Source organism: Cinclus cinclus, chromosome 21, assembly GCF_963662255.1.
Source record: "Cinclus cinclus chromosome 21, bCinCin1.1, whole genome shotgun sequence".
NCBI lineage: Eukaryota > Metazoa > Chordata > Aves > Passeriformes > Cinclidae > Cinclus > Cinclus cinclus.
In genome coordinates, this window is record NC_085066.1 from 6,769,763 (window position 1) to 6,796,479 (window position 26,717).

The 26,717-nt window shown below is 40.9% G+C and overlaps 1 protein-coding gene across 1 annotated transcript in view; it reads right to left on the reverse strand.

Annotated features, from left to right (window-relative positions):
• Positions 1-3,460: 3,460 nt before the first annotated feature.
• Positions 3,461-26,717, reverse strand: part of BARD1 (BRCA1 associated RING domain 1) — a 40,298-nt gene continuing 17,041 nt past the window's right edge. The window contains exons 5-11 of the mRNA XM_062506706.1: positions 25,121-25,201; positions 24,277-24,449; positions 17,295-17,403; positions 15,619-15,754; positions 14,538-14,630; positions 5,391-5,488; positions 3,461-4,693 (exon numbers count right to left, since the gene is read on the reverse strand). Coding sequence (XP_062362690.1) covers positions 4,364-4,693; positions 5,391-5,488; positions 14,538-14,630; positions 15,619-15,754; positions 17,295-17,403; positions 24,277-24,449; positions 25,121-25,201 — 1,020 coding nt within the window. The 3' untranslated portion in view covers positions 3,461-4,363. The remainder of the gene's footprint in view (positions 4,694-5,390; positions 5,489-14,537; positions 14,631-15,618; positions 15,755-17,294; positions 17,404-24,276; positions 24,450-25,120; positions 25,202-26,717) is intronic.

A 26,717-nucleotide genomic window follows, 5' to 3' on the forward strand; every position in this document is an offset into this window, starting at 1 on the left:
CTCCATAGGAAAAAAAAAAAAAAAAAAAGAAAAAAATAAATAAAGGTGGGGAAGTTTCCTCCCCTTCTTCCATCTGATTACAGGCAAAACGTTCTTCTGCTTTTAAGGGCAATTTAACACTAGTTAAACTACCATTAATTTAAATCAAACAAGTCTGAAAAGATAGAACATGTTGCACTGCTATTAAAAACAACTGAATCTTCATTTGTTCCATGGAAATGCTGCTGCTCATTTCCAAGCCAATACTATCTGGCTGCCCAAAGACCTCTTGTAGTTTTTAAGCCAGTATTTAAGCCTTTGTTGGCTCTTGTAACACAAAGCAGTCCCCTTAGATATCAAAGACTCAAACCCTTCCATCAAACTGCTTATGGGAGTAAAGGCAGAAAAAGGACATGGGGCCAAATGATTAATACCAATGAATGTGACATCACATCTGCCCCATTTCCAGGTGATCATCCAGCACTGAAGTACAAAACAGCCTAAGGAAGAGAAAGGAAAAGCTTTGTTCTACTGTGTTTCACAGACTTGTTCTCAACAAGATGCCAAGATGCTGCTACCCAGACTTTGCTGGCAGTTCTGCCAATGGACAGGACAGGCCAGACCAGAACTGCTCCTGCCCAGCAGCTCTGTCAGCACTGCAGGGCTGGTTGCCTTCCCTCTGCCAGCCTGGCAGCAAAGCCAGCCCCCAGGAGCTGGAAGCAGCACAGCAAGCACAGGCAGGGGCACCAGATGATCCCTGTGTTTATACACTTCCCCAAATAACTCACACCAACATGCAGTTTTACACTAGGCCACAGCTTCCATGCAGACAGCTTTGTCCTGAGCAGAATGCAGAAATTTCACCAGCCAAGATGCAGTTCTCTTGGAAGACTGCCACACAAAATAACTTTTCCAAAATAAGTTTGGTCTTGAACACTGCAGCTATGGAGGAAGTAGAACCAGCTTCAATCCCCTGCCTAGATTTATTCCCTTCCTTGAACTCCCTTCAGTCAGTCACTCACTCCTCCACTGAGCCTTGCTCAGGCTGATCAGGCATAACAATGGTGGGTCAGGTTCAACCTCAGCTCACAGCTTGGGACAGAGCAGAAGAAAGGGACTTTATCCCCCTGAAGGCTGTGTAGGTGCCAGCTGGGTGAAGCACTTGCTGACATCTTTTTTTACCAGAGATGCACCTTTGGGCACTCCCATGCTTGTTATCATTACAAGAGGGCTGTGACATAACAGAGCCACAGCACCTCCCATTCTGCCATTTCTGATTTGAGAGCAGAAGCAGCTGTTGTTTGGTACTACTTGGTTGCCTGTTGTTTCCCTGAACCCTTTGCAGAAATACTGAAACAACTCTCAAGAAGATCTCACAGTATTTACCAAAAGTGTTATCTTCTGTTAACTATTAGGGGTGATAAACTGATGTTGTCACCAAACCCCAGACACTGCTATTGAAGGTGTCCCAGATGAACTAATTAATTAAGAGAAACAGATAATTTTCAAGTAAAGATGCTTGAAAACCATCAACCTGAGGAAGAACTTCTTCCCTGTGAAGGTGGTGAGGCCCTGGCACAGGGTGCCCAGAGAAGCTGTGGCTGTCCCTGGATCCCTGGAAGTGTTCCAGGCCAGCTTGGACAGGGCCTGGAGCAGCCTGGGATAGTGGAAGGTGTCCCTGCTTGTAGCAGGGGGTGGAATGAGATGAGCTTTGGGGTTCTTTCCAGCCCAAGCCATTCTGTGATGCACAGTATTTTTGGTCAAGATCAATAAAAACATCTATAATCCTGAATGCAAGTCTTGGACTTCTATCTCTTTGTGTAACGACCACTAGATGATCTTTACAGTCCCTTCCAACCCAAACCATTCTCTAGTTCTATGAAATGCCCCAATCATGAGTGCACATTAAGTGCATGCAGGTTAGCAGGAGAACAATACAAATTCACATTAAGCTAAGGTTCTTGGTCAACCTTTAATATGTTTTCTTTGATAAACTCATCTATTCACTGCTTCTAAGCCAGGCTACTGTGGCCATCAGGACCATAAGTCTTTCACGCTTCCTGAAATACCTTTTCCATTTTCAGCCTGCCTCCTAGTACTTTCCTTTAGTGCACCCTAGGGTTTTAGACTATAAGAGAGAATGAGAAACGATCCCTACATACTCCTTACCTTGCCTCAAGAATTTAGAGCCTTGCTTTTAGGAGCCAAACTCCATCCAACGGATTAAGGGACTAGATCTATGCTTTACTATAAAGCTCTTTTATCCCTCTGCTTTCAACAATGAACAAGAGCAAATTAAGCAGGGTCTGTGTCACTGACCCCTAAGTTTTTGTGTACTTGCGGTGTGTCAGTAGTGCTTGGCACCTGCTGTAGCTCTGGCATCAGTCTATTGTGAGGCTCTTCACAGTTACATCTACATAAATTGATCATGCTCTGAGTTCCTGCAGAGAGCCAAAGCAGATGGGTCAGAGTTAATCCTGGGTAAGGGTCTCTTCTCAGTATGATATGGAGGTGACTGGAGAGAAACACTGCTTGATAACACAACTGGATTTAAGGGAACAAGGCTGAGGTTCAGAGCATCGCTTAAAAAAGCCCAAAACATTCATGGCAATTTTCTAACTGAATTTCTTTGCATCTGCCAAGGAACAAATGGCTCTTAAAATCTGTAAAAGTGCTGCCTCTACTTTAAGACATAGAGCACAATTACTGATGGGTCGAATTTCTTCCTGATACAGGGCAGAAAAGCTCCATTCTTCAGAATTTTGCAAAAGTAGCAGTGAATCTCTGCAAAGAACACTGCATTAGGTATATTGATGTGCTATGAAATGCCAAGTTAAAATGTGCTGTATCTGTTAAGACAAATGCCCAAGCCCACGCAGTATTGACTGGGTACCTCATTCTCTGCCAGCATTTATCTGCACAAACCCCAAAACCACATCAATCCCACAGGCTGCTCTACTTATTAATGAGCCCTGCATTTAGTGAAGAGCAATGACTCAGTCTAGCATAAGTGATAAGATTAGGATACTCCAGCTACTCAACTCTAGCAGATGCTATTGAAAACTGTACCTGTTCTACCTGCTGTGTGTAGTTCTAAGGGTTCTACAGGCCACAGGAGCTCCAGGAGCAGTGGTTACAGAGAACAGCTCTCCTCCTCTGCAGAAGCAGCTCTTGGTGTAATACACAATCTTCTCAGCTGTACTGAGCTCACAGAAAAGTGCTTGCATTTACCTGTTGAGATATGTACAGGATATGCAATTACTCTGCAGCCAAGCTCATGCAACAGACGGGCCAAACTTAGTGCACACAGAAGTTTCATTATTGCAAACAATACAAAAACAAATACACAAAACTTATGTACTAGCCCACAGCCATCATTCTTGTTGTGTATTTTTCCAAGATACCGTTTCTCAGTTACAAATTCACAAGCTAAGATACAAAACATTACATAAGAGCACACAGTGAAGGCCTAAGAGGCAATAATTTGAGCCATTATGAGAAATATTTTAACAAATATGAAATAATCAAACATTGATCCAGTGTAGCCAGCTGCTTAGATACAATTATGCAAAGTGAAGCACAATTCTTTTGTGATGACTGTTGTTTTTTCATTAAAGTAGCCATGAGAGCAACCATCTAAATTTACAAAAATATTTATTATTATAAAGATCTTAACAGCCTTCAGAAAATAGAACTGAATTCTAGTTACGTGTTTACAACCATGGATGAGGAGAGAACTGAATAAATCATCTTTTTACCAATAAGTAAATTTTTAGAGCATGATTTTAAAATACAGTATTCTCAAAAGCGTCTGCTTCCAGATGAATTCAAGCCACTTGTTTAACTCTGATTTCTACAAGACTTATCCCATGCCAAAAATTTCCAGCAAAATTCAGTTGTAAGAAGTTTTAATAAATGTCATGTGTCTCCTGACATGTCTGCACAGGTTCAAATGCATGGAGTCTTTTTTTTTTTTTAATACAAATCTTGATAAATACAGTAAATCTTTATCAACATATGTTAAACACACCATAAATATAGTCATGCTCAATTGCCTACAAAGGGCTGGGTCAAATCAAGAAAGCAAAGGTTTCGCTTTTCAAAATTCCAGTTACAAAATGTCAGTGATTACTTATTAAGCATTTATTAAGTTCAGTGCAAAAAACAAAACATATTAAATATGCAAAGGCACGCTTTTCAATCCTCTCCTCCATTGTATGTTCATTTATGCCAGCACATCAGTCACCTTAGTAACTCAAATGCTCAAAGCTCTCCACAATCCAAAACAGAAATCACAGCTTCAGTGCAGTTAGCCAGAGCATCCCAGCTGCCCAAGGCTCAGCCCATTTTCAAGCCCTGCTCTTGGGATGCTGCTATTTGATATTCACTTCACAGGCAGGAGCTGAAACGACATCACACAGTCTATGAGCCAGCTGGAGGGGGCCATCCACACCTTGCCCTGCCGGATTTTGTCCGGCTGGAACTTGGAAGCCACATCATAGATGACATATTGAGTGCAGAGCCTCTGGTCAGAGGTGGGCTCTGCATGGTAGGCCACTGTGTTGATGGTCTGTGTGACATCACTGTCTGGTTTGGGCTGCCTGACCAGGACCTGGCCACCTGCTGCCTTCACCAGCTCCAGCAGATCGCTCTTCTGGTGCTTTTTGAAAGGTCCCAAAAAATAGAAGTAGCACCCATCAAACAACTTAGGCAGCTGTGTGGAAGGAAAAAAAAAATAACAAGCATGAATACCAAACTTCACAACTCAAGAGAGAGGAAAAGACTGGAAAGGAAAAATAGGAGCATACAAAACTCCTACAATTTAAAATAACCACCACTGGAAACTAGAACAGCAACTTAACATGCAAGGTTCTCAGGATAAGTATGCAACCAAGAAAAGCTTATTTATGTGGTAAATTTTTGCTTCTGTTTAAATACTTTCCAGCATAACAGGGTTTGAACTATGAGTTAGGAATATTTACAGCTACTATTAAAATGCAGTTAATAAATTCTCCAGTGTAATCCAGCAAGTAACCAGGAATGAACCCAGTTAAATGTAAAAAAAGGCCCTAAATGGAAACAAATAGTAATAAAACCATTTTTCTTTCAGCACTATGTTCTAAAGCTGAGCAGAGAAGGCTGAAGCACATCACTTCCTGTCCCATCAGGTGGAATACACAGAGTGCAATACAGTGTTCCCCTGACAAGGTTACAGCAACATCTCCACTAATGGAGAAAAATGACAGCTTTATGAGTGGTTCACGGCTCTTTGGATCACCTTGCACTTAATCACATTTTCTGTACAAGACCACATTAAAATTTTACATCCCCTGCACCTTTGCATGTGGCAAAGGGCAGAGCTGCCCAGCCCCAGGTCATTAATCCAGGCTGTGTGGAGCAGTAAAACCCACCAGCTGCTCCCGGTTGAGCCGCCCTCGCCTGGGGCCACCTTGCACTTCGTACTCCTCTTCTGGTTCTCGGACTGAGCTCTGCAGACAGGCTTGGACCCCTACAAAAACCACAGCAAGGGAGGCAAAAATTAGACACCCCAGGCTTTAAGAGTGGCTTGCGTGTCATTTTAGGGACTAAGGAGTTGTGCTAAAATAAAATTACTACAGTGCAAAACATGACATTCACATGGCACCAAAGCTTGTGTGCTTTAGCAATCTGCTTTTAAAACCCAGAAAAAAAAATTTACAACAGTGCCTGGAGATGCAAGTGAGATGGTGAGAAGTAATATTGCACTAAAATCAGTGCTATCAACACCAGGAATTACTAGCTCTTCCTCTTACCCTCTAAAGGTCAACCACTTAATGTCAAATGTCAAACTGCTGATCACTGGGAAGCTCAAAGCCAGAGTGCAGAGCCAACACGGCAGTTATGAAATGGACACAATTGCCTGATAAAGAGCAATTACAAGGCAAGCACAAAGCTGCTTCTGAGCAGCTCCAGCCTCAAATAACAAATCAGATGGGATTTCAAGGTCTCCAGGATCAGCACGAACTGGAGATTTATGCTGGGGTTTAACAGTGGCATTTGTTTCTGTTAGCACTGCTGCATAATGAGATTGTCTTTTAGAGTCAACATGTTTTTACCTTGTTTTAAGGCCAGTTATTTTTTCCAATGGAGAAAGCACTGATGGTAATGCATAATACAATAAAATGTAGTGCCCGACCTCACTCCAGGGAGAGGAATTGCTGTGGTCACCCATTCAAGGATGGAACATTTTGCCTGCATGTACATTGCAGTCATTAATAAGAATTACCCAGGAAAAAGTTTGCGAAGCTGATTTTGAAAATGGTTCCACAAGGATTTACAGTGTGGCCAGGGTTGTAACTTTTATAGCTCCTCACTCCTTGCACCGTGTTTCTAATTCAGGCAACTTATTTGCACCGGGAATATCGGAAACACAAAGTATATAAAAACTATAAACTGAACAAAATCAAAAGAGAACTGTAGGGGGTTGACCCTAAAAAGGAAGAAAGCCCAGGGCTATGAAGAGAAATATTACTGACAAAGGCACTTGGATGCCATGGCAGTAAGTAGCTAATGGATGGGAATATCTAATCTGGAGAGATCTTGAAAGAAACTTGCAGTAATTTGCTGTCAGTTCGTACAAACTCACAAAATGCAACAGGAATTCACGTTTTAGGTAGTAGAAGTCCTTCAATGTGCTTACATCAAAAAAGATAAACCCCTACAGAAAATTACAAATGGCTGAATACTGCAGTGAATATCTCCTGCACAAGTATCAGGTTGATTATTTGCACTTGTTCATTCCTTCAAGGAAAATTAACATGAACTAGAAGGGCAAACCTAGTCATGGATTTTCCAGAAAGGCAACTTACATATTCATTATTGATAACAGCAATGAATACTGATAACTTAATTTCGGTACTCATAACTCGAAAATAAATCTAAAAGCTATTTCATATTTTATTTATTTATTTTAAATCACCACAATTCAACAAAACTTCCTGTGTCAATGTGCCTCTAACTTACACTGCTATTCTTTCCCTCCAAGGAAATTCAGATATTAATGGGTGCCAGCCACTTACCATAAAGGAAGAAGTCTCATCTAACCTTAAGAACAGAACTGTTCATTCATTAAGAGCATGTTTTATTTCAATCCACCATGAAAAGCTCGATTTCAAGGACTTTCACTACAAAGATGAGGCTTTTATACAGTAAGTACATCACAAATTGAGCATCCAGTGCCAGCATCAGTAAATGAAGTAAATGTGATACAGAAGTAATAAAAGATTGAATGAATACAAAAGACTACAATGTCTTTTTGAACTGCTGCTTGCCTGAAAAAGAAAAAATGAAGTCAGGGAAGTGACTAATGTTAGTGGAGTGTTGATGTCACAGAATGCAAAATCAGTGAGGGCTGTCTTGCAAACACAGGTCAGTCCACACTGCCAGGCCCTCCAAGCAGCCTGAAAGCCTCAGAGTTCCTTGTCACAGGTAATTACAATCCTCCAAGAGGGCCACAAGAGAGACTCATCCACCTGTGTCCTGTCTCCACAAGGCAGACATCTGTTACCTGGAGAAACTGGAAACATGCAAACAGCCAGCTGTCTGCACGATCAGCATTCTCATTAATTTCAACCTTTCTTTCCCACCTAGAAACAGGCCAGATCTGTCTTAACACATTTGTGACACAAAAGCTGAGTTTTCCACATAGCATAAAAAGCCAAACACATAAATTCTCAGTGTGCAGGTATTTTCCATTAATATAAATATTTTAAGAGGAGACAAGCCAACACACACACCCACCTCCATGGAACAACAGACCCTCTGGGGTTTTTTTGGTGATGGAAAAAGAGCACATTTTCAATTAGTGAACATATTTTTCATACAAGATCTAGAAAGAGAACTTTCTCTGACACATGGGTGTCAGTAGCAACCAGTGTTTGAGGAAGGTGCTTCCAACACTGAAGGAAACAGTCAAGGATTATCTATCCTTGGAGGAAGAACTCCTGACTAGGAGGAGGAAAGCAAAATAATCTAAGTGATGGAGACCAGTATGGCCTTTAACTGCAGATTTTGTTCAGACTGATTTATTGCCAAGTAGCTCCTTTCTCTTCAATGACTCCTGCATGCTACAGAGTTTGTATCAAAGAATTAACAAAGTCAAATATCAGAACAAAAGAAAAAAAAAAAGGAACAAGCCCCTGTTCTCATATTTGAGATAAAATGACAGAGGGCTCAAGCTGGTTTTCTACCTAATGCTATATTCATTTGTCTAAACAAAAGGTTATTTTCATGTTCCCCCTCTCCCCAGCTCAGTGTCAAGCCACCACTTGCTTCTAGATCTCTACATCTCCATGATTATTTTCAGGTGCAGTGAATCCTAATGGGTGCAATAGCCAAGTGAGGTTCTCAAAGACAGCACAATCAGCTCTGGTTGTGTTATGGTGTCATTTGGAAGCAGCACGAACATACAAGTTTTACCATTCTTCCAGGAGATGGTACGACTACCACAAGATGATCTTGTGCTAAAGATAATAATATCCCAATTTCACACTTGAGAGTAGAGATGCAAGCACAGGTTACAGCACACTGCAGGACCTTCCAACCTGTTGGGTTTGTTTGTTTGTTTTTTTTACTGATAGGGATTTTATTTTCTGTGAAAATAAATTGAGTCCACTCAGTATAGCCCAGGTCCTTTCCTTCAGAATCATTATTAATTTTAAAGCTGCTAATGTGTAAAAGTGGTTGGATAACAAGACAGTTCTCTTTTAATGGTCTCTTCATCCAACTCAGTATCATCCTGATTAAGAGGACATATAAAAGGAAATAAAACTCCCTACTTTACTCACAGGTATATCAGTCTGCTACTTTTACAGGAACTCTTCCAGAAGCTTATCACTTAAGTCAAAATCCCCCTTTGATTTCAAACAGGAGCCGTGTTTAATTGACTCCCAAAACTCCTGAGGTCAGACTCTCATTTCTTTAGCACTACACTGAAAAGCCACTAGTGAGAATCTGATGTCAAGGCACTGGTCAAATGAATGGACTGAAAAAAAGAATTGCTATTATTCTAATTTGAAAAATGACCAGGACACCATCTCCCTTCTGAAACTGAGATGGACACCTGAAGTACTCAGGCAAAAAAAAATGTTCAAAACAAGACTGAACCTCCGAAGAACAAGGACAGCCCTAAAGACGGTTTCTGAAAATGGAAGGGAACCTAAACTCACTCTTCAGAAGACACCTGTAATTTTAGGAGGAGGCAGAAATCAGTACTGTGCTGTTTTCCTCCACACATTAACAGTCTTGACCAGCAAGCCTGACTAAAAATCTAGTCTGTTCTGTTCTAACATAAGACCATTCAACTTGCACAGTGTCTCAGACAATCTTGATTTATTCCTTAATACTACTGCCAATAAGAGCTGTGGACCATCTAAGTTTGAGGCTGTTCAGGTTTGTCAGTGTTCTCTTTCTTGAAGAGAAGAGTGTGATTATTACAACTAGGTGTTAATGGCCCTTTAGTTTAATCTCAGTAGCTGGATCAATCACCCATGAAAGGGCAAGACTGCATGAATGCAAGTGGCATTTCAATTCTCATGGAGCAGAGCTGCCTTGCAGTGCCAAGGTCAGTGTGCAAGCACTGATGGATAAAGCTGGCCTGCCACAACACCACAGTGGGACCAGACCCTATGGGCACAGGGTCATGCAGAGTTCTGCCCCAGAAATACAGAACATCACAAGCTCCAGAGCTCTTAAAGAACTGATTTCACACCTGCAAGTTTTAGGTATAAACAAGGTCATTTGCACCAAATTTTAGCAAAACCCAAGCCTGCATTAAAGTCCCTGGAAAACATGGAAGAACGAAGTTTTAGCTTAATGCATCCACATTTACCTTGGTGCCACCACATCTGGCAAGCAGAACTCTGCTCATTTTTTTCCTCTCATTAACAAGATCAGTAAAGTATCACTACTTACACTGAACCTGATTACCTCACTAGGCACCTGCCCCCTGCCTTCTGACCTTCAAGATCTAAGGAGCAAGCAGGTTAACAAGGTGGCCACTCTAATTGACCTTTGATACAAGTGCAGTGCTAGCAATGGAGATAGAAGAAATCAGAACAGAGAACAGAGCCCTCTAATCCTTATTCATGTAAGTCTTACTGGTTTGTAATGAAACTAACTGCCTCAGCAGAAACAATTTGAAGAGAACAAAGTACCAAAAAAACAAAACCTGGTTGCCAAGAACAAGTTGTAATCACCCACAGATACTCAGGGGTATCTCTCATTAACTCAATTAGCCTTAGTGGAGTTTTGCTGGATTTGCATTAATAAAGCAAAGAGCAGGGGTTAGTCCCAAAAATCTCTTAGAATGCCTAAAAGTAATGTAGGAATACATAATAGCAACAAAGAGGATGAAATACTACATGTCCAAGATCTAGTAGAGACTGCAACTGATACTACCTTAGCTCAGTATGCACTGGGTTTTAAAACTTACATGCAGATTGAGTAAAGCCTGGTGGGATTTTTTTTCCTAGAAAAGGAAGAAAACTGGATTGAGAGAAAGCTTTAGGGGAATTTGGCATGGTTGGCTTCAATTTGTTTTCATAAAGAACATTATTGGCCTCTACTACAGCAAAGAATTTTTACACTGTCTCTTATATGCTTATAAAATGACTTCAAACTCTCAGATTTCCATGGAGTGAGGTAGAGATTTCATTGGTGAAACAAGAGCAGTCTGTTTTCTCATCACATGCAAATGACACAAGATCTGCAGAGACTGAAGTGCATCTGCTTAAGAATGGTAGTTTACAAGTTAATCCAGGTGGTTATTTATTGAACACAATGGAACAGATGCTTAGGAAGTCCTGAAACATTCCCAAAAGCTGGGAGTATGTGATTTGAAAATTATTCCTTCGCTTGGGGCCCCAGGTGTCCCATCCTCTTTGGAAAAAAACACTGCTGGCCATAGCTGTTTTCTAGAGTGATCAAAGTGACTGGAGGTAGCTCTTCCTAAGGTCAGGTTAAATTCCCTCCAGAGTGCTCATCCTCTGGATCCCATCACAGGCTTTTTAGTAAGTGAGGCTGTATTTCCTATCCTCTTCCTTACAAAGGGCTTCCTTAATGCAAGGTTTTCTTCAAACCAGAAGCCAGCTAGAACAAAAGGCTCCACGAAAATGGAAAACTGAGTACCCAGACGACACAAAACAAAGGGAGCTTTGGAAACACCAAGGTTTCCTTTTCTTCTAGACTTTGTTTCAAATCAACCCACTTCCAATCACTGCAGACACCACATTGAAGGTATCCTCATGCCCATTTTCTCCTCTGCAAACCCCAGCAGCTCCACAGTGTAAAACTGGGAGCTGCTTTCCAGCAGGTTGCAGACACTGTGGGAGTGCAGAAGTTCAGTCCCTGCTGGGTTGAAGCACTGCCCTCAGCTGCACACCCAACACAACTAGAACCTACACTTTAGAGAATTCTAAAGCCTTTCAGAGCTCTGAGTCCTTTTGTAGGAGGCAGTTGAAATAAGTTTCCAAGTGCAAAAAGAGCATGAAACTCCAGTGATCAAAAGTTTTGGATGTTTCCAGGAGGGAGGGCTTTGCTGAGAATCAGCCAGCTACCTAAAAGATGTTTATGCATGAAAGAGAGACAGTCCAGCCTGAGGAGCAGTCAGCTCAAGCAGCTTTGCACTCCTCTGCTCTCATAGCCTGAACAAGGATGGGCATAGAAAATTCAGAACGATGTTTTCACCTTGAAATGTCAGCCATGCAGTCCCCTGGCTCTTCCAGTCAACTCGCTGTTGTTGTGAGTCCTTACAGGAAAAGCAGGTTTTTCTGCCTCCTTATAATGATCAGAGCTGAATCATTGCTGCTGCTCCAGGTAAGCAAAGCAGAGGAAGGAATGAGCAATCAGATGCTTAGAATTCTGCCAAGACACTTCACTGCCAATACTGACACAAGCTTGTTTCAATGCATATCATTACTGAGATCATTTTTCATTCCCTGCTTTAACAGATGACAATAACTAAGGAAAAAAAAACAAGCTGAAAAGCTATTAAAGACTTCTGCTGGTTTTAATTACACTGTTCTATGCTGCACATAAAGCTTAGAGGAAATACAGTGATACTTGAATCTTCGTCTCAGCCCACTTGCAGAAGGATAATGACTCGCCACTCTGTGCCCTATTACCATCCCAGAAATAATAAAGGCAATAAAATAATGAAACCAGTGAAAGATATGGCCAAGGGCAAGGAGCACTGTGGCAACACTGCCTCAATTCAATTCTGTGCTGCCTTGGAAGTGGATGTACTGCTGACAGTGGGTTTTATACAGAAAAGGTGGGAAAGCAACTGGTAACATAAAATTTTTCTTCTGTGAAGATCTAATATTGCTCAGTGGTGACTTCCTTTCATCCTAATCTCCCACCTGAAGACAAAAGGGAACCCCAAAACTGAGGATACATATTTAAATCTTGGCTCTCCGACACTCAGCTCAAACTCTGCTGGAAAATTCCACATTAGCTCTCTACCAATATGAATGCTATGTACCAACATTAATCTGTGTGTATGGACACATGGCAACACGAGTATCATGGAATCACCCAAGAGAAGTAAAAACTGCTTTTTATGAGAAAGATTCACAGCCTGTTGTAACACAAGAGTTAACATAAAAGACTCTCAAATGCAATACTCTTTTTCCAAGCTTGTGATGTTTTTTTTTAAGAAGTGGTATAATGTGTAGGCTATAAATATAACTTTAGGGATAACAGTCAAATGCAGCTTACCTTGTAGTAAAGAAAATTCAAACACTCCCTTATGCATAGTCAGCATTTCATTAAGTGCCTCACTGAGCTTTGTTTTTTCAAATATTTTAGTGAATTTTTTCAACATGAATTCACTTTAAGTGAATGGTTTAGAACAGTGAATCGTAAACAACATCTTAAATTTATTACATAACCAGAACATGCACATACTTTTGGAAGTTTATTTGCATCACATTTAAGGAAACTTATCCAAATAGAAGTCAAAAAGCCACGATAAATGGAGATGAAAAAGAAAAGCAAGGACCTCTTTCTCCAAGACAAATGTTTCATCAGCAGGAGTCCCATTATTTGTTATAACAATCTTTAACTTGTAATGACTCTGAAGAAGACTGATAACAGACTGGTAGGAACAGATGGAGTGGTGCTGTTAATTATAGGCACTTAGCTGCATCAGACCCCATGAGTTATTGCCAACATTTCTCACTAGGGAGGAGAATCACTTGCTTTTAAGTAGTATGTTGCTTACTAAGCTGGGAGCATTAGCAGTCAGGATTGTACTAATCAGTACCAACATTAAACTCAACTGTGAAAAAACCCCATAAAAATATTCCCTGAATAACCCCTGGACTATTCAATTTATTTTTTTTTTCTTTTCCAATCACTTCTAAATATGAAAGTTCTTCCATGAAGATTTCAATTCAGGTCTCACTAATGAGATCTCCCTACCACTCAGAAGTTTTCTAAGCATCTAACCAGCAGGAAGATGAAATGAAATAAAGGAGGCACTTAGGACAGAATGTATGCAAACCACCTGGGCTGAGTGAAGCCAAGAACCTGTCAAGGGATTCACCAAAGAAACAGGGTATTTAGTCTTAAAAGAAAAAAAAAAGCATGGAACAAAATGTCTGGAAGCCAAATGAACAGCCTGAATCCAGCATTCAACCTAATGCTGTGCTTTAGTTTGCAGCTTCTGAAGCTTTGCACAGTGTCTTCATAAACATTAGTGAACAGAAAATCCAGAATATTAAAGAATTCTTATGTTCTGATGCTTAGTCACATAGTAGAAAACTGGAATGAAATCTGTCTGCAATTTTTCCATGGGTAATTAACTCATTTGTAGTGTACTTATTAGCTAAAGGGACCTTGCAAAAAAGGTCAAGGGGAAGAAGATGGGTTTTGCAACTACTGTGAAAGCAAATACTAAGAAATATATCAGAATAAATAATTAAGGAACTCAAAATCTAGGGTCTAAGTCCACAGAACAGCTGTATTAAAAAAGCATGCACTGTATAAACACGAATTACAGACTGCATGGAACATGCCTTGCATGCTAACTTGAGTTAGAAGTTAAAATCTTCAACAGATCTGAGCTTGTGTGTAAACATAAGCTCACTTCCCACAGGCCTTGAGCACATATCCCAAGCAAGCCAAAGTCTCCTCTCAATTTCAATGCAAACTGCTCATAATAAAGACTAGAATTCGATAAAATCCTTCCTTCTCTCCCAGGGTATCTTCCATAATCTTCCAAATCAGTCTTAATGTAGCAGTGAAGAAATTCCCTCCCTACCAGATACTTGGGCTGTAACCTACCCAACACACCTAACAACAAGATGCACTCATTTACCAAGGAAGTAGTAGCTATATTTCATTAAATATATTCCATCAAATTTCTAATTATTCATGAGATTTGAAAACAATCCCTTATACCTTGTGTCAAGATAACATTGATATTAGGGCAGCTGTAAAAAAAAAAAGTTTCTCTGGAATCCCATCTGCGATTTCTGGTTAAAAACCCCAAGGAATTCCACATATTTCATACTTACATTCAAACTTGAGGATCCAACATCCAGTCAGAAGAGCCATCATGCATTTGACAGTAGTTGGCATTGGAACAGCAGGGATAACAAGGTGAGTTACTAGGAGGAAGATTACATCAGTAAAACCAAAAGCACAAAAAAATCAGAACCATGCTGGGCTGAAAAGTAATCAATCATTATTTAAAGAACAAACAGACTATAATAATTTATCAGCCACTCTTTCCAGCACAAGGAGGTAATTTTTGGGGCTATAATCCAAGTTAGTAGAAGAGCTATTAGAAATTTTGTGGGTTTCAACATACACTTGCTGTGAAAAAGGGAACTCATGGTTTTATAGTTCTACACTAACACTTAAATCTTCACATGAAGATAGAAATTTTTTTTTCAATCCTTTTAGAGTTATATTTAACTCTGACAGGAATCTTACTACAGGATCTCACTGCTTTACTACAAAGCTAACAGAACTCCACTCAAAATTCTGGAGTAGTAATCCAGAAGTGAAAGAGGGTAGGGGGAAATTACCGCAGTTTTTCTTTGGGGTGCTTGTGAACAAAATGCTAACAGGAAGGATCAAGATAATGTTCCTGTCCTCAAAAAGGGAAAAGACCTCCACCAAACCCCGTAATTTGGGTTCACAAATCTTAATGGAGAACAAAAACTGAAGGAAGGTATCATACGAGAAGACACATAAACTTTCAGTCAATGCCATGCTCTTTTCTCAAGGCACCATCCACTCACTTCTGCCATGTAAAAACCTTACAGCACGTCTCACATGAGCAGAGACCTTAAAGTTGGTAAAAGAGGTGTAAAGAGGTCTCTGAGGAGACTTTGTGATTTTAAATAATAGACAATAAACTGCCAAACCATGGCTCCCCCACAAACTTCCTGCCTTGACAGCCAGACAAGCTTTCTATGTGTTTACATGCAAAACACACCATCACTCCACTACAGCTACAACTCGGGGATTTCAGAAACTGCACTTCCCAGGAATGATAAAAAACTCTGCTGCAGGTAGTAGCTTAAATGATAAAGTGCAGAACTGTAGTTACTTATATTTGGACAGAGACATTTCAACAAGACTCCATACCTCTGCTGTTAAATTCAGTGCACCTCTGGGCCTTCAGGATTGTTGCTAATTTGTTCAGCAATTTCTGCTGCTCCACACTAAGACTGCTTCCCAGTATACCAAGGGGTCCATTTCTTGGCTGGCTGGAGCTCAGTGCCTGCATGATCAGAAAATTCTGCAGTAAGCTGAATATTTGGGAACATAAGGAAAGTAACTTACTGGACAGCTTTCTGTTTCAAGAATAAGCATTTTGAAACACAGTTCATGACAAGCTTAGTGGACAGTCAGAGTCCATGAATAAATCTCCATGGAACTAATCAGCTCCACAGGAAAAAACCTTCCCATCACAGGAACTTCATTTAGCTTATGCAAGGTACCAGAACACCTCATGGATCAGCTTTTCCTCCCTTGCCCTCTCTGGTGCTTTTTAAAGACACCGGGGTGCATGCATAGAGCTGGTTGAACACTGTGTAAACAGCCTGGGAAACTGCAGTGTGGAAAGAGAATAAAAATCCCAATCAAGTAGTAAAACATCCTGCTTTTAGCAAAGAATTAGAAGAGATATGGTATTGAGTAACCTATACAATGAATATCTGCATTCCCTTTTAGTAAAAAGTCCCTAATACTTTGCCCTGAAAGCAAACAATGCTTAAGTGGGATTTTTGATTAGGCCAGTATTAATGGCCACTATTAATGCAAAGTTCGAGGAGCTTTAGCAGACAGGGGTAGGATACTTCAGCTCCTGGATTTCCCTAAATACTCCACATTCCAAAGCACAGACATGCCTTTGAGATCCAGTTACCCCCACAGCCTCAGGCTCTGGATCAAGTCATCCATGTGAGCCAGCAGTCATCCCTTGGCACACACTTGCCCCAAGGCAAATGCAAATACCCAAAATGGTTTGTTTGGCACAGAAGAGCTACATCTTACATTTGCTGCAGGTGCAAGAACAGCCACATCAGTCCTGGTTTAGCTGCAATAGTTTACTTTTGGCCACTGGGTGCCTTGTGAGCTCAATGAGGAGGGATCATTGCAGGCTGTATAGGCTGGAGTAGATACGGGCTGCTTCTACCAGCCAGGTCAGCTTAGTTCTCATTCATTAGGAAGCACAAAGCATTTCATAACACAGTAACTTGTTAGGTCTGAGTACCCAGTTCTGGTTACAAGTCCTGAGAAGTCTTTGTCCAAGGGAGGAGAAAAACAAAAACCCCAGAACAATCTCCCAGAAGCTACTTTTTACTGCTGAGCTGATATTTTTCACTGTTGGACAAAGGATGATAGTGGAACAGTCTTTTAATGGCACACAAAAAGCACCTGGAACAAAGACTGCTGCTTGCAGACTGTTTGGAAAGTAGAACAAATTTAGATATGCAGAAAAACAACATCAATAGCAAAGTTCAAGCACTGATATTTGAGGAATAACACAGGCTCGTTCTCCTGTAATAAAACCACATTACAAGAAACATCTTTTGTCTTCCCAGATAAAGCTGTAACACAGAACTTCATAGATTGTCAGTGTTCCACATATATCCTAGAAATACTGTCTCAAGACAGCTTCCTAGCCCATTTTAAACCTCCCTGTAAAGCAGGCAATGTACTGTACTTACAACCAAGCCTTCAATATTTAAAGGAAGAACTCATGGCTTGTTGTTTTGTTAAAAAGCCCAACACAAAAACAAACCCACACAGACATTTACCTCAGAGGGCTGGTTAAGTGAAAATGATTCATTCTTCAGTGGTAACATTAGCACAGATTTCATCTTTTCACTTTCTGCATAGTCCACAGGCCGCAGACCAAATATATTACTGGCAAAACAAGCACAGATGGGTTTAAGTAAATAAAATGTGACTTGATTCTTAACTAACCAGGCATATTAGTTGGGTAGCTTTCCCTCCCACTTTCTTATTAATATGTAATTTCAGCTAAAAGCACAAAGCTTCAAGTAAGAATTGCATCCAAGACAGATGGATAGTGAATTACAAGCTGTTGCATTCAGCTGAGGAGTAAGGGATGTTCAGACCAGAATGTTCAGTTAAATAAACCACAGTCCTTATTAAACTGTTTCAAGATGCACTTTGATATCATTTGCAAGACCCAGAAATTTCAGCTTTAATCTTTCATTGCAGTCATATAACCAAGAAATGTATTTTTGGCTTATCCATTTGCCATAAAAGACATCCCGTAGTATATTAAACATGGGAGTTTGATGTGGTTGTGCTTTTATGGGAAAAGCTATCTGCCTCCTACTTGGGAACCATGGCTCCTTTGCACTTCCAAAATCTGAGAATGCATCTCATCTCATTTTCTTTCAGTGAACTGTTCTACAGAACACATTACAGCCAATTCAGTAAGATTTTAGTTGGTTTGCCAATTTTGTTGAAAGCTATTGATTGCAGGTGGCACCTCATAGTTACTAGTTGTGCTTCCAGACTGATTTCCTCTTTTAGCACTCCTCAGACAGAGGTGATTGCTATAAACACATCAAGCTCAGCCACGGCTTCAATTTCTTCTTCACACGACTCTGCTGCTGTAGGACAGTAGTGAGGGCAGAAGAGCCTGAAACTGCAGAACAGGTATCACTGCCATTAGCAAACAGGAGCCTCTGCCAGCACTCTGGAGAAACAGTCTGCTTGCTTTGCCCTTTGTGAGAATAATGGCCGTTGCAGCTGATCCTCTTCTGCCCACCTCAGGAAGCTCTGGCCCTCCAAAGGCACAATAAGAGCTCATTATGGAGGGGAAGCTTGTCATGAGAACAATGCCCTGACTCAGTGTCTGAAACCCGGCAAGCTTAGTCATCAAACAATGAAACATTTAAAGAGGTCACAAGACCACTGCAGCTTTGAAGAGCTCTCTCTTGGCCTCACATTTCTCTGCAGAGCAGGAATCCAGGAAGATTTACAGGCAATTCCACAAAAAGTCATAAACCAATCCAGCCCAAAGAGCAGCTCAAATTATTAAGTCTCCACTCTGACTTAACTGGGAGGCTTTGGCCAATGCCAAGCAGAAAGATATGTCTGATCTCAGCATCCTTCTGTGCCCCTGGCTGAGCACTGCTCACTAACACAGCCCCTGGGGAAAACAACAATCCACAGAAATCCCCCACAGAAGAGTCCACGATGGTATCTTACACCGTTACCAATCCCAAGCTTTTCTGTGCTACTAATGAGCACGGTGCAGGCATCATACAAATTCTGCAGAATGAAAGATAATTGGTTAAATCTCTGCCCAGGCCTGGGAGTTGCAACCCATTAAATATTGTCATGCTGTTCCTGCTTTGTCATGCATCATCAGGGAAGCTCTTGCCCTTTTTTTAAATAAGGCCAATATTCAACTCAAACTGCTGCAAGATAAAGTTTCTTTGAACAATGCATCCAGAGAGGGGAGGAAATACATATATACATATGATCAAACACCCCAAAAATCACCTTTAGACTAGCTGGCTGACCTTTCACTGCAAGCTAAGCAGCGGGAGGAAATCCCTGCGTGTCAGTAGTAGAGATTTGGGAGTGCTTTTCCCTCCAAAGACACAGTAAGGTTCTTGACTGTTGGAAAAAACTCATGAATGTTTACCATAGAAAAATACATAGACCATCCCAGTTAAATATAGAACATTTTTTTGCCAATCAAATTGTACAAATACGAGCTGCAGCTCCTCCTTCTGTATTCACTTCCAATTTTTCCCTAGTTTTAAGCTTGCTTCAGTTGATTCTTACTAGAGTACTGTGATATGCTGTCCCATCATTATGCAGCATCGAAGAATGAAGGGCTATTTATTGCATGTTAAGGTGGCACAGTTAAATTGTGACAAACTTTGGAGCTGAGGTCTGAAAAGGAAGAACAGCACAAGAGATGGTTTAAGAGTTTAGAATATTTGCAACTAAGCAGATTGTTGAGCTTAAGAAGAGTGAGGAAATGTAGCTAAAACAGGAGAAAAGAGGGTTTACATAACAAAAACCAACACAAGGAACACATCCTAACAACAGATTTTCAAGTAGGATAGTGTTGCAATTTACTTTTCAAAGAGAAAGGATGAAATCTACATTTGTATTTATTTACTAAGGCCGAGGAATGGGAAACATAAGCTTCCATCTTTATCCAACCTAGCTGAACAAGGGAAATCATCCACCTTGCTCAGAGTAAAAGATGAATTTTAATCCAACATTCAAAACCAAATTAGACATGCACATTACGTCCACCCTAACACACAAACAGTGTTTGCAGAAATACCAGTAACTCTGTGTGCTCCTCCTACAAATCTGGGTTTGCTGGGAATGGGTCCAGTGCACATGATGAGCTCCACACTCAGCAGGAAGACACAATTGTTTCTGCTGGAGAGAAATCAGTGAGGGGCTTAAGCTGGAATACAAGGTCCCCATGGCATCCTTCTTTCTACCAGAATGCAAGTGGGCTTTCTAGAAGCTTTTTTTTTTTTTAAACATTCCAGAGTCAGATGTACCCTTGGGTGCAAGTAGCCTCCTATTAGCCAGCCATCAAGGTACTAAATAGTCAGTAGGGGGCTGTTACAGCCAGAACACGGGATGGCTGTGCTCAGAACAAAGGGGAGCCCAGTGAAGAGCAACTCAACCAAGTCAGAGTATGGCTTTCCATGAAGTGACACAATACTTTGCAATTCCTTGTAGTCAGGACTTTTAAGCTGCTCCACAAACCAAGTTTTGCCCCAGCCCCACAAAAGAATTCGGTAGTGAATGGAAATCCTGCAGCCAGGTCTCTGTGCACTACCCACTAACCCCCACGTGGAAATCTGGATCAGAGCTCTCCAGGCAGCACCTGGATTTTGAGAATGTACTAAGTAGAAACCTTTCCTGAACCGGACAGAAGAAAACCTAATCTGTGTAGCCAGAAAGACCAGAGCCAAGATTTTACTTAACCTACTGTCAGCAGGAAGTTCAACACACTGTCTTGCACTTAGGCAGCAAAGACCTGCACTATCTTAACTCAGAATAAGGAGACGAAGTTACCAGTGTCAGGGGTCTAAAGCCTCCTGGAATGACTGCAGGTTATAATAATTTCTGTCCCTGTGCCATTCATAACTGAGGACCATGGTCTACTCCTAAGCATTCCCACAGGTTTGTTAAGAGTCAAACTCACAACAACTACATCTAAAAAAACAGAGCAAGGCAACAGTTTTTACTAAACTTACTGTGCATGAAGAACTGGAAAGACAGCCCATTTGAGTGCAAGCATTTAGGAAATACTGTGAAATTGCAAATGCACAGATCTAATTTTTCAAACCACTTGGCTTGCTGTGAAGCACAGAAAAAAAAGACAGAATTCAAGCATGTTGAAAAAAGCCATAAAAATAAAAATTAGTTATGTGTAGGAGATTAATGCAAAAAATTTAACAGGACCAGTAGGATAATTAATAGGTCCACTGGTCCATATAATATTTTTCATTTGTAGTTTGTATCACTCAGTGAAAACTTCAATGAAGTTGTGGACAGCTGAAGTACCACGACTATTAAATCTCACAGATTTATAAAAGGAAATTTTGCCAAGGAATAAGGAAATCCCAGGACTAATTTCTGGCAAAAGAGGAAGCCCTCATCTGTTCTTGCTTGGTCTAAAATATGTGGCTGCTTCCTGTTATTTCTCAATGCACTACAAATTAACACAAAAGGAGAAAAACACAGCCTGAAAGGCACTTGGAATGTGCCCACCTGATGGTTTTGTGAAGATCTGTTATCTAAATCTGAAATGGCAAAGTCTCAGCTCTTTGGATAGGGCTGTACCTCATCCACTGAGGTGTCTCAGGAAGCAGCTGCAGTTGCTTCCAGATAGATCCTACATCCCTCCACAGACCAGTGCATCTTACCTGCCTTAGGGCCTGCTGTCAGTCACTACTGCACACCTTTAAAATAAATTTCACCAGGCACAACTGAGTACCATGCTAAATTTCAAAACCACTGCTCTAAGCAGCCTGTTTAACACAAGCTCTGTTTTTATTCCACTAGATTAACTCTTCAACACACAAGGGACATTGAGACACAAAACTGAGTTAATTCCACTGTTAAGACAGCAGCAAGACATCAGTCATGTCTGTGAGGTTTCATGCTATATATTTCATGGTGTCCCAAGTAACATTTGAATGCATTTGTCATGTTCACATTTTAGCTTAGCTAAAGTAAAACACTTAAGTAACCAGAGTGAACTAATCAAACTTTCCTCCCCGCTCCTGTGAGATAAAGAAGAATCACTTTATCCCACCATATTAAGGAGGGCCCTCTCCTTGGCTGAGAGTTAATTCATTGTGAGCCTGAAGAGCCTACAAAAGGACTAGAAAGGGTTTTATATGCCAGAGAGAAACAAAAAAGTGAACTAAAATTAGACCAGTTTATCCATTTGACAAAATTGATTTGGTATAGTCTTGGCTCACACACTGCACACCTCTCAAGTTAAGGCACTCTTCAGGAAAATAAGCCTTGGAGATGCAAGTTCTACTCATCACTGCTTCAATTTCTACTCTAAAGAACCTAGAATAATAATGTGAACATGAGCATTAAGTACAAAGAGATCAATTATAACAAGCCATAATGAAATGAATTATAATTGCACCATTTGAAGTGATCAGTCTGTTCTCATCTCCTGTTTTTAAGACTGTGGTCTGCTGGTTTGGGGGATCTAGGAAAAAAAGACACTGAAGAAAAGCAAGCTTCTTGTCAGATGTGGCTCCATTATAAGGATACTTGCATCTACTAGGAAAACAGAATTAACTAAATTTTCTATATGAAAGAAGGTTCAAGTCCACTTACCTAGACAAATCCAACCACTGCTTAATTAGGAATCCAACTGGTAGAGACAGTGGCTGCAAAAATACCCAGTAAGATTTGCCAAGTCATGGTCCAGGGAAAGATCCCAGGACCATTCACTGCTGGAAGCTACTGGGGCCCAGGAGAGAAGGGAAGCATTCTGAGCAGTCTCAGACATACTGTTCTTGTTTCTGTTGTTTCCTAACAGTGTTTGGAAGAAGTCAGCAGAGCAAGCCTGAATGCTTTGCTGATACATCTATTTCTCTGTGGCTCTAATGCTCTCTGTAAAAATAGGGGAGGGGAAACACCATCCCCTTTCCATCATCAGAGCAATTGCAACATACACAGTGGCATTTCAGCCAGAGATACAGAGCTTATAGAAGATCTGGAAGCCTCAGTTATTCCAGGAGGGATGGACAGGAGCAAATTTGTGCCACGGCACCCAGACAAATCACAAAAGATTGACAGCACTAAATTTCTTCTCAGAGATTTTAACTGAACATTATCTGCATTCAGTGAAAAGTTAAAGCAGGGTTTAAGGTTTACATAAATCTCCCCTTCCCTGATTAAAACAGAGTCATGTTTGCTCATGTAGAACGAACTGAAAGAGGCTCAGCTTGACCTCTGTTTGTGTGAGCACATGCAGCAGAGACCAAGGCTAACAGGAGCCCTGCAGAGTCCAGTGCTGACATTTGGAGCCCGGGCTGTGCCAACCACCAGAGCTGAAACCCTGCCACAACCTGGCAGCAAAGTTGCTGGCTGTGCTGTGCTTTCAAACAACAGACAAACACGTGCTAAGTGTGACACAACCAGCTCCCCTATTCAAGTGGCTTGAAAATCTCTGAAGCTGCCAGCTTTTCCAGGTGCAGCCAGCCTTGCTGCTTAAGAACAAAGTGAAGATGAACCACTGATCCTTGTTTTACTTTTTCATGCCGAAGTCTTGAGAGCTTGTTGCTTTGTTTTGGCTTTTTCTTGTTGTTTTTAAAACCCTAATATATTCAAGATTAGGACTTCATGAAAACCCTTAATTCTGTAAGCTTCATGAGTGTGAATATTGAAATGAGAGCTGAAGTGATTAAGCTGAATTTGTTTATGCCTCTTCAGGTGGCTGCTACAGAAAAACTTGTATCATGCTAGACTTCATCCTGTTGTGTTTCTATACACACAAACACCTATTGACAACTTGCACTGGACTCAAATTTATACATACAGGCTCTGGCCCAACAACAGTACAACACCTAAAATTACATTTAGTGCCTAGAATACTAACAGGCTGCAGGGTCATTCATAGACTGAAACATTCTTTAGCACCTCCTATACACAAAAGTCAAAATCTTCAGGAGACTTAACCGTATAGAAGAGTCAACTGAAAATACGACTTAGCTTTTTCTTTTAATTAAAAGGTGTACCAAGGATTAGTGTTTTGATCCAGAAAGGCAGAAATGAAAATTCCCAAATCTCAGCCTGTGTCAATTTGTGAAAACAGAAGAGACTGGAGCAAAATGCCTTCTGCTAGCAAGTACTGTAGTAAAAGAAAAGAGACAAAAAACAGCTGTAGCAGTTCAAAACTCATCTAGCTCAGCATCTTAGAGCTGACAGCAGCTATAACAAGATGCCAACAGGAAAGTGCAAGATTAGGGTGAGCATATGTTGTTACTTTCCTAGTACAGTACTCCAGCTATCTATGACTCAGGTATCCTCAGAAAAGTTTAGGACGAAGCCAAACGGAAAGGAAACACCTACCTGGAAAAGGAAGATGTAAGCACAGCAGAGCACACATCTAACAGCCACCCCCTCAGCCCATCTAACCCACCTTTACCACTAGCTCTGCTCCATATTCACTTCTGTGGACATATTCACTGTGGATGCTGCAGCCGTGGCCAATGCCAGCAGCACTGCAGGTGTACTCACACTGCGTCCCGGGAGGCGCCGTGCAGGAGCAGCAGCTCCACGACGGCCTCGTGCCCGTTCCTGGCGGCATCGTGCAGGGGGGAGTCGTTCTGGTAGCCCGTGGTGTTCACCAGCGCCCGGTGCTGCAGCAGCAGCTCCACCACCTCCCTGTGCCCGTGGTTACACGCCTCGTGCTGGGTGGGAAAAGCCACAGGGGGAGACTCAGGTGAAGCAGAACTCACAGGAGTTCCTGCTCCTCTCACAGATGGTCCAGGGAGGATGATGCAAGGACGCTGCATTACATTCCTGACAGGAATCAACCCGGGAACCCAGCACTGACAAAAAGCCCTGAGAAGAACTGAACACAGGCCAACTGTGTGCAAATTAGACCACAGGGAACAAAACCCTCCAGATTACAGGCTATCAGGAACATTCTGCAGGAGAGGAAGAAGTCATGGTTGAAGAGAACCTTTTGTTTATTTTCTGTAATTCAATCAAGCAATTTTTTCACTCCACTACTTGATATATTTCCAAACCACCGAGGACATTAGGAACTCATTAAATACAAACATTGTTTGGAATTGATCATTTTCGAGTTATCCTAGCTGTATTTTCTGCATTTGCAGAGTCACAGGATGATGGATTTCGTGGCCTGCCCTACACCCCAGCAACGGAGAATGACACCTGGGCAGGTCAGTGGTTCCTGATGAATTCTTTTAACCTCATTTATTATCACTTCTTCACATGGCATAACTCTCTGTCACCTAAATGCATGTGAAGGGAACTAAAATATTGGAGAGGAATGGAAGGATGAAGTAAAGTCTGATTAGAAGGCAGATGACAGAAAGAAGCCTTCAACACTCACCAGTGGTGTCCAGCCAGCATTATCTTTGACATTGGGATCTGCCCCATTTTTCAGCAGCTGCTCCACAGCTGCTAAGTCACCCTACACAGGAAAAAAAAAAAAACCACAAAAAAAACAGATTTATGAAAAAAGTAATGAAGAAAATACACAAATTTGAGAGCTCCAAAATTATACATTTAGCTACAATAAAAATGTAATGATATAAGCCTTCCATGGAGATTATTGTCAGGATAACAAAAGCTCAACTGATCTGGAGACCACAGTTAAATTACTGCTGTTCATTTAGAACCACCCACACATTTTACACAAATACATATTTGTAGACAGAAACTATGCATGTAACAGAGTTAATTCCAAATAAATGGGAAAGTTTGTGCTAATTGCAATCTGTCCACTACACTCTAACTGCAAGGATTAAAGTCAGGAATGTTTATTGAGGATTTCTTCCTACTTCAGACTGGATGTTTTTCAAGCTAATCTAAATAACTCCATGACAACATAGGTGAAATTAATAAACCTGACATGCTTCTAGAAACTGGTTTTCCATTAAAGGAAAGGGGTTTTATTCAACACTGCAATTAATACTTTATGTTGAATCCCACTGACACTTTTCTCTGACAGTTATCTACCAAAGCAGTTTTAATTCGCTTTTTGGAAAAATGCTATATTCAGCTTTTACTATAAGCAAGGAGGTGTGGAAAGGGTGGAAACTGATGCAGAGGCTAAGGAAAAGAGGCTGAATAGAGAGGAGGCAAAGGAAACAAAAGGGCAGAACTTGTGAATCAGAGGTTTTGATGCCCTGAAAAGCAAAGTTGGTAATAAGACTGGAGCACATCCAGATGCAGCTATAAAGAGGTATGGAGAAGGTGCCTGTGGAAGCTGAGGCAAGGAGATCTCTGCAGTGCAGGCCTCAATTCTTATTATTTTAGGCAAAACAAAGAGTTTCAGGACAATTGCTGACATTTTGCCTAGACCAGGGTACTGAGATCCGAAATGAAGAGACTGTTAATATACAAATAGGGATGTAACTCTTGCCAAGGCCAAAGAAGTAATAAAAAAAAATCTGAAGGAGAGAAGATTTAATCCATTAAATATATCAAGTTCATTGCCTTTAAGTAGTGGAAAATCAAGGAATTTCTAGGTGCTACTCACAGCATGCCTTAGCAAAGGTGAGAGAGTATTATATTAAGCTTTAAACACAATAAAAACAAACTTAATCTGATTTTATTACCAAGAAACTCTTTGAAAAAACAAAATAGCTTTAATCTTTACTCTTTAAGTTAGAAAAAATATTAAGACAGATTTCTCTGCAAAAATAAATCCAGCAAGCAACAACTGTAAACTCAAAATTCACCAAAATAATGCTGAGACTAACTGGCTTTACAACCATCAAGCAAATACACACATCAGACATAAATTTCATGCATTATATTCACAACCTGGATGTCCCAGCAAAATGTTACCTTTCAAAGCAACTAAAGGATTCTAGCAGCAGCATATTCTTTATGGTTGCAAGGTAACAGACACACATCAAGCCTGGAGGTTACTCAGAGGCAGCCAAGACAGCGCTCAGCATTAAGATCCTTCCCGACAGAGA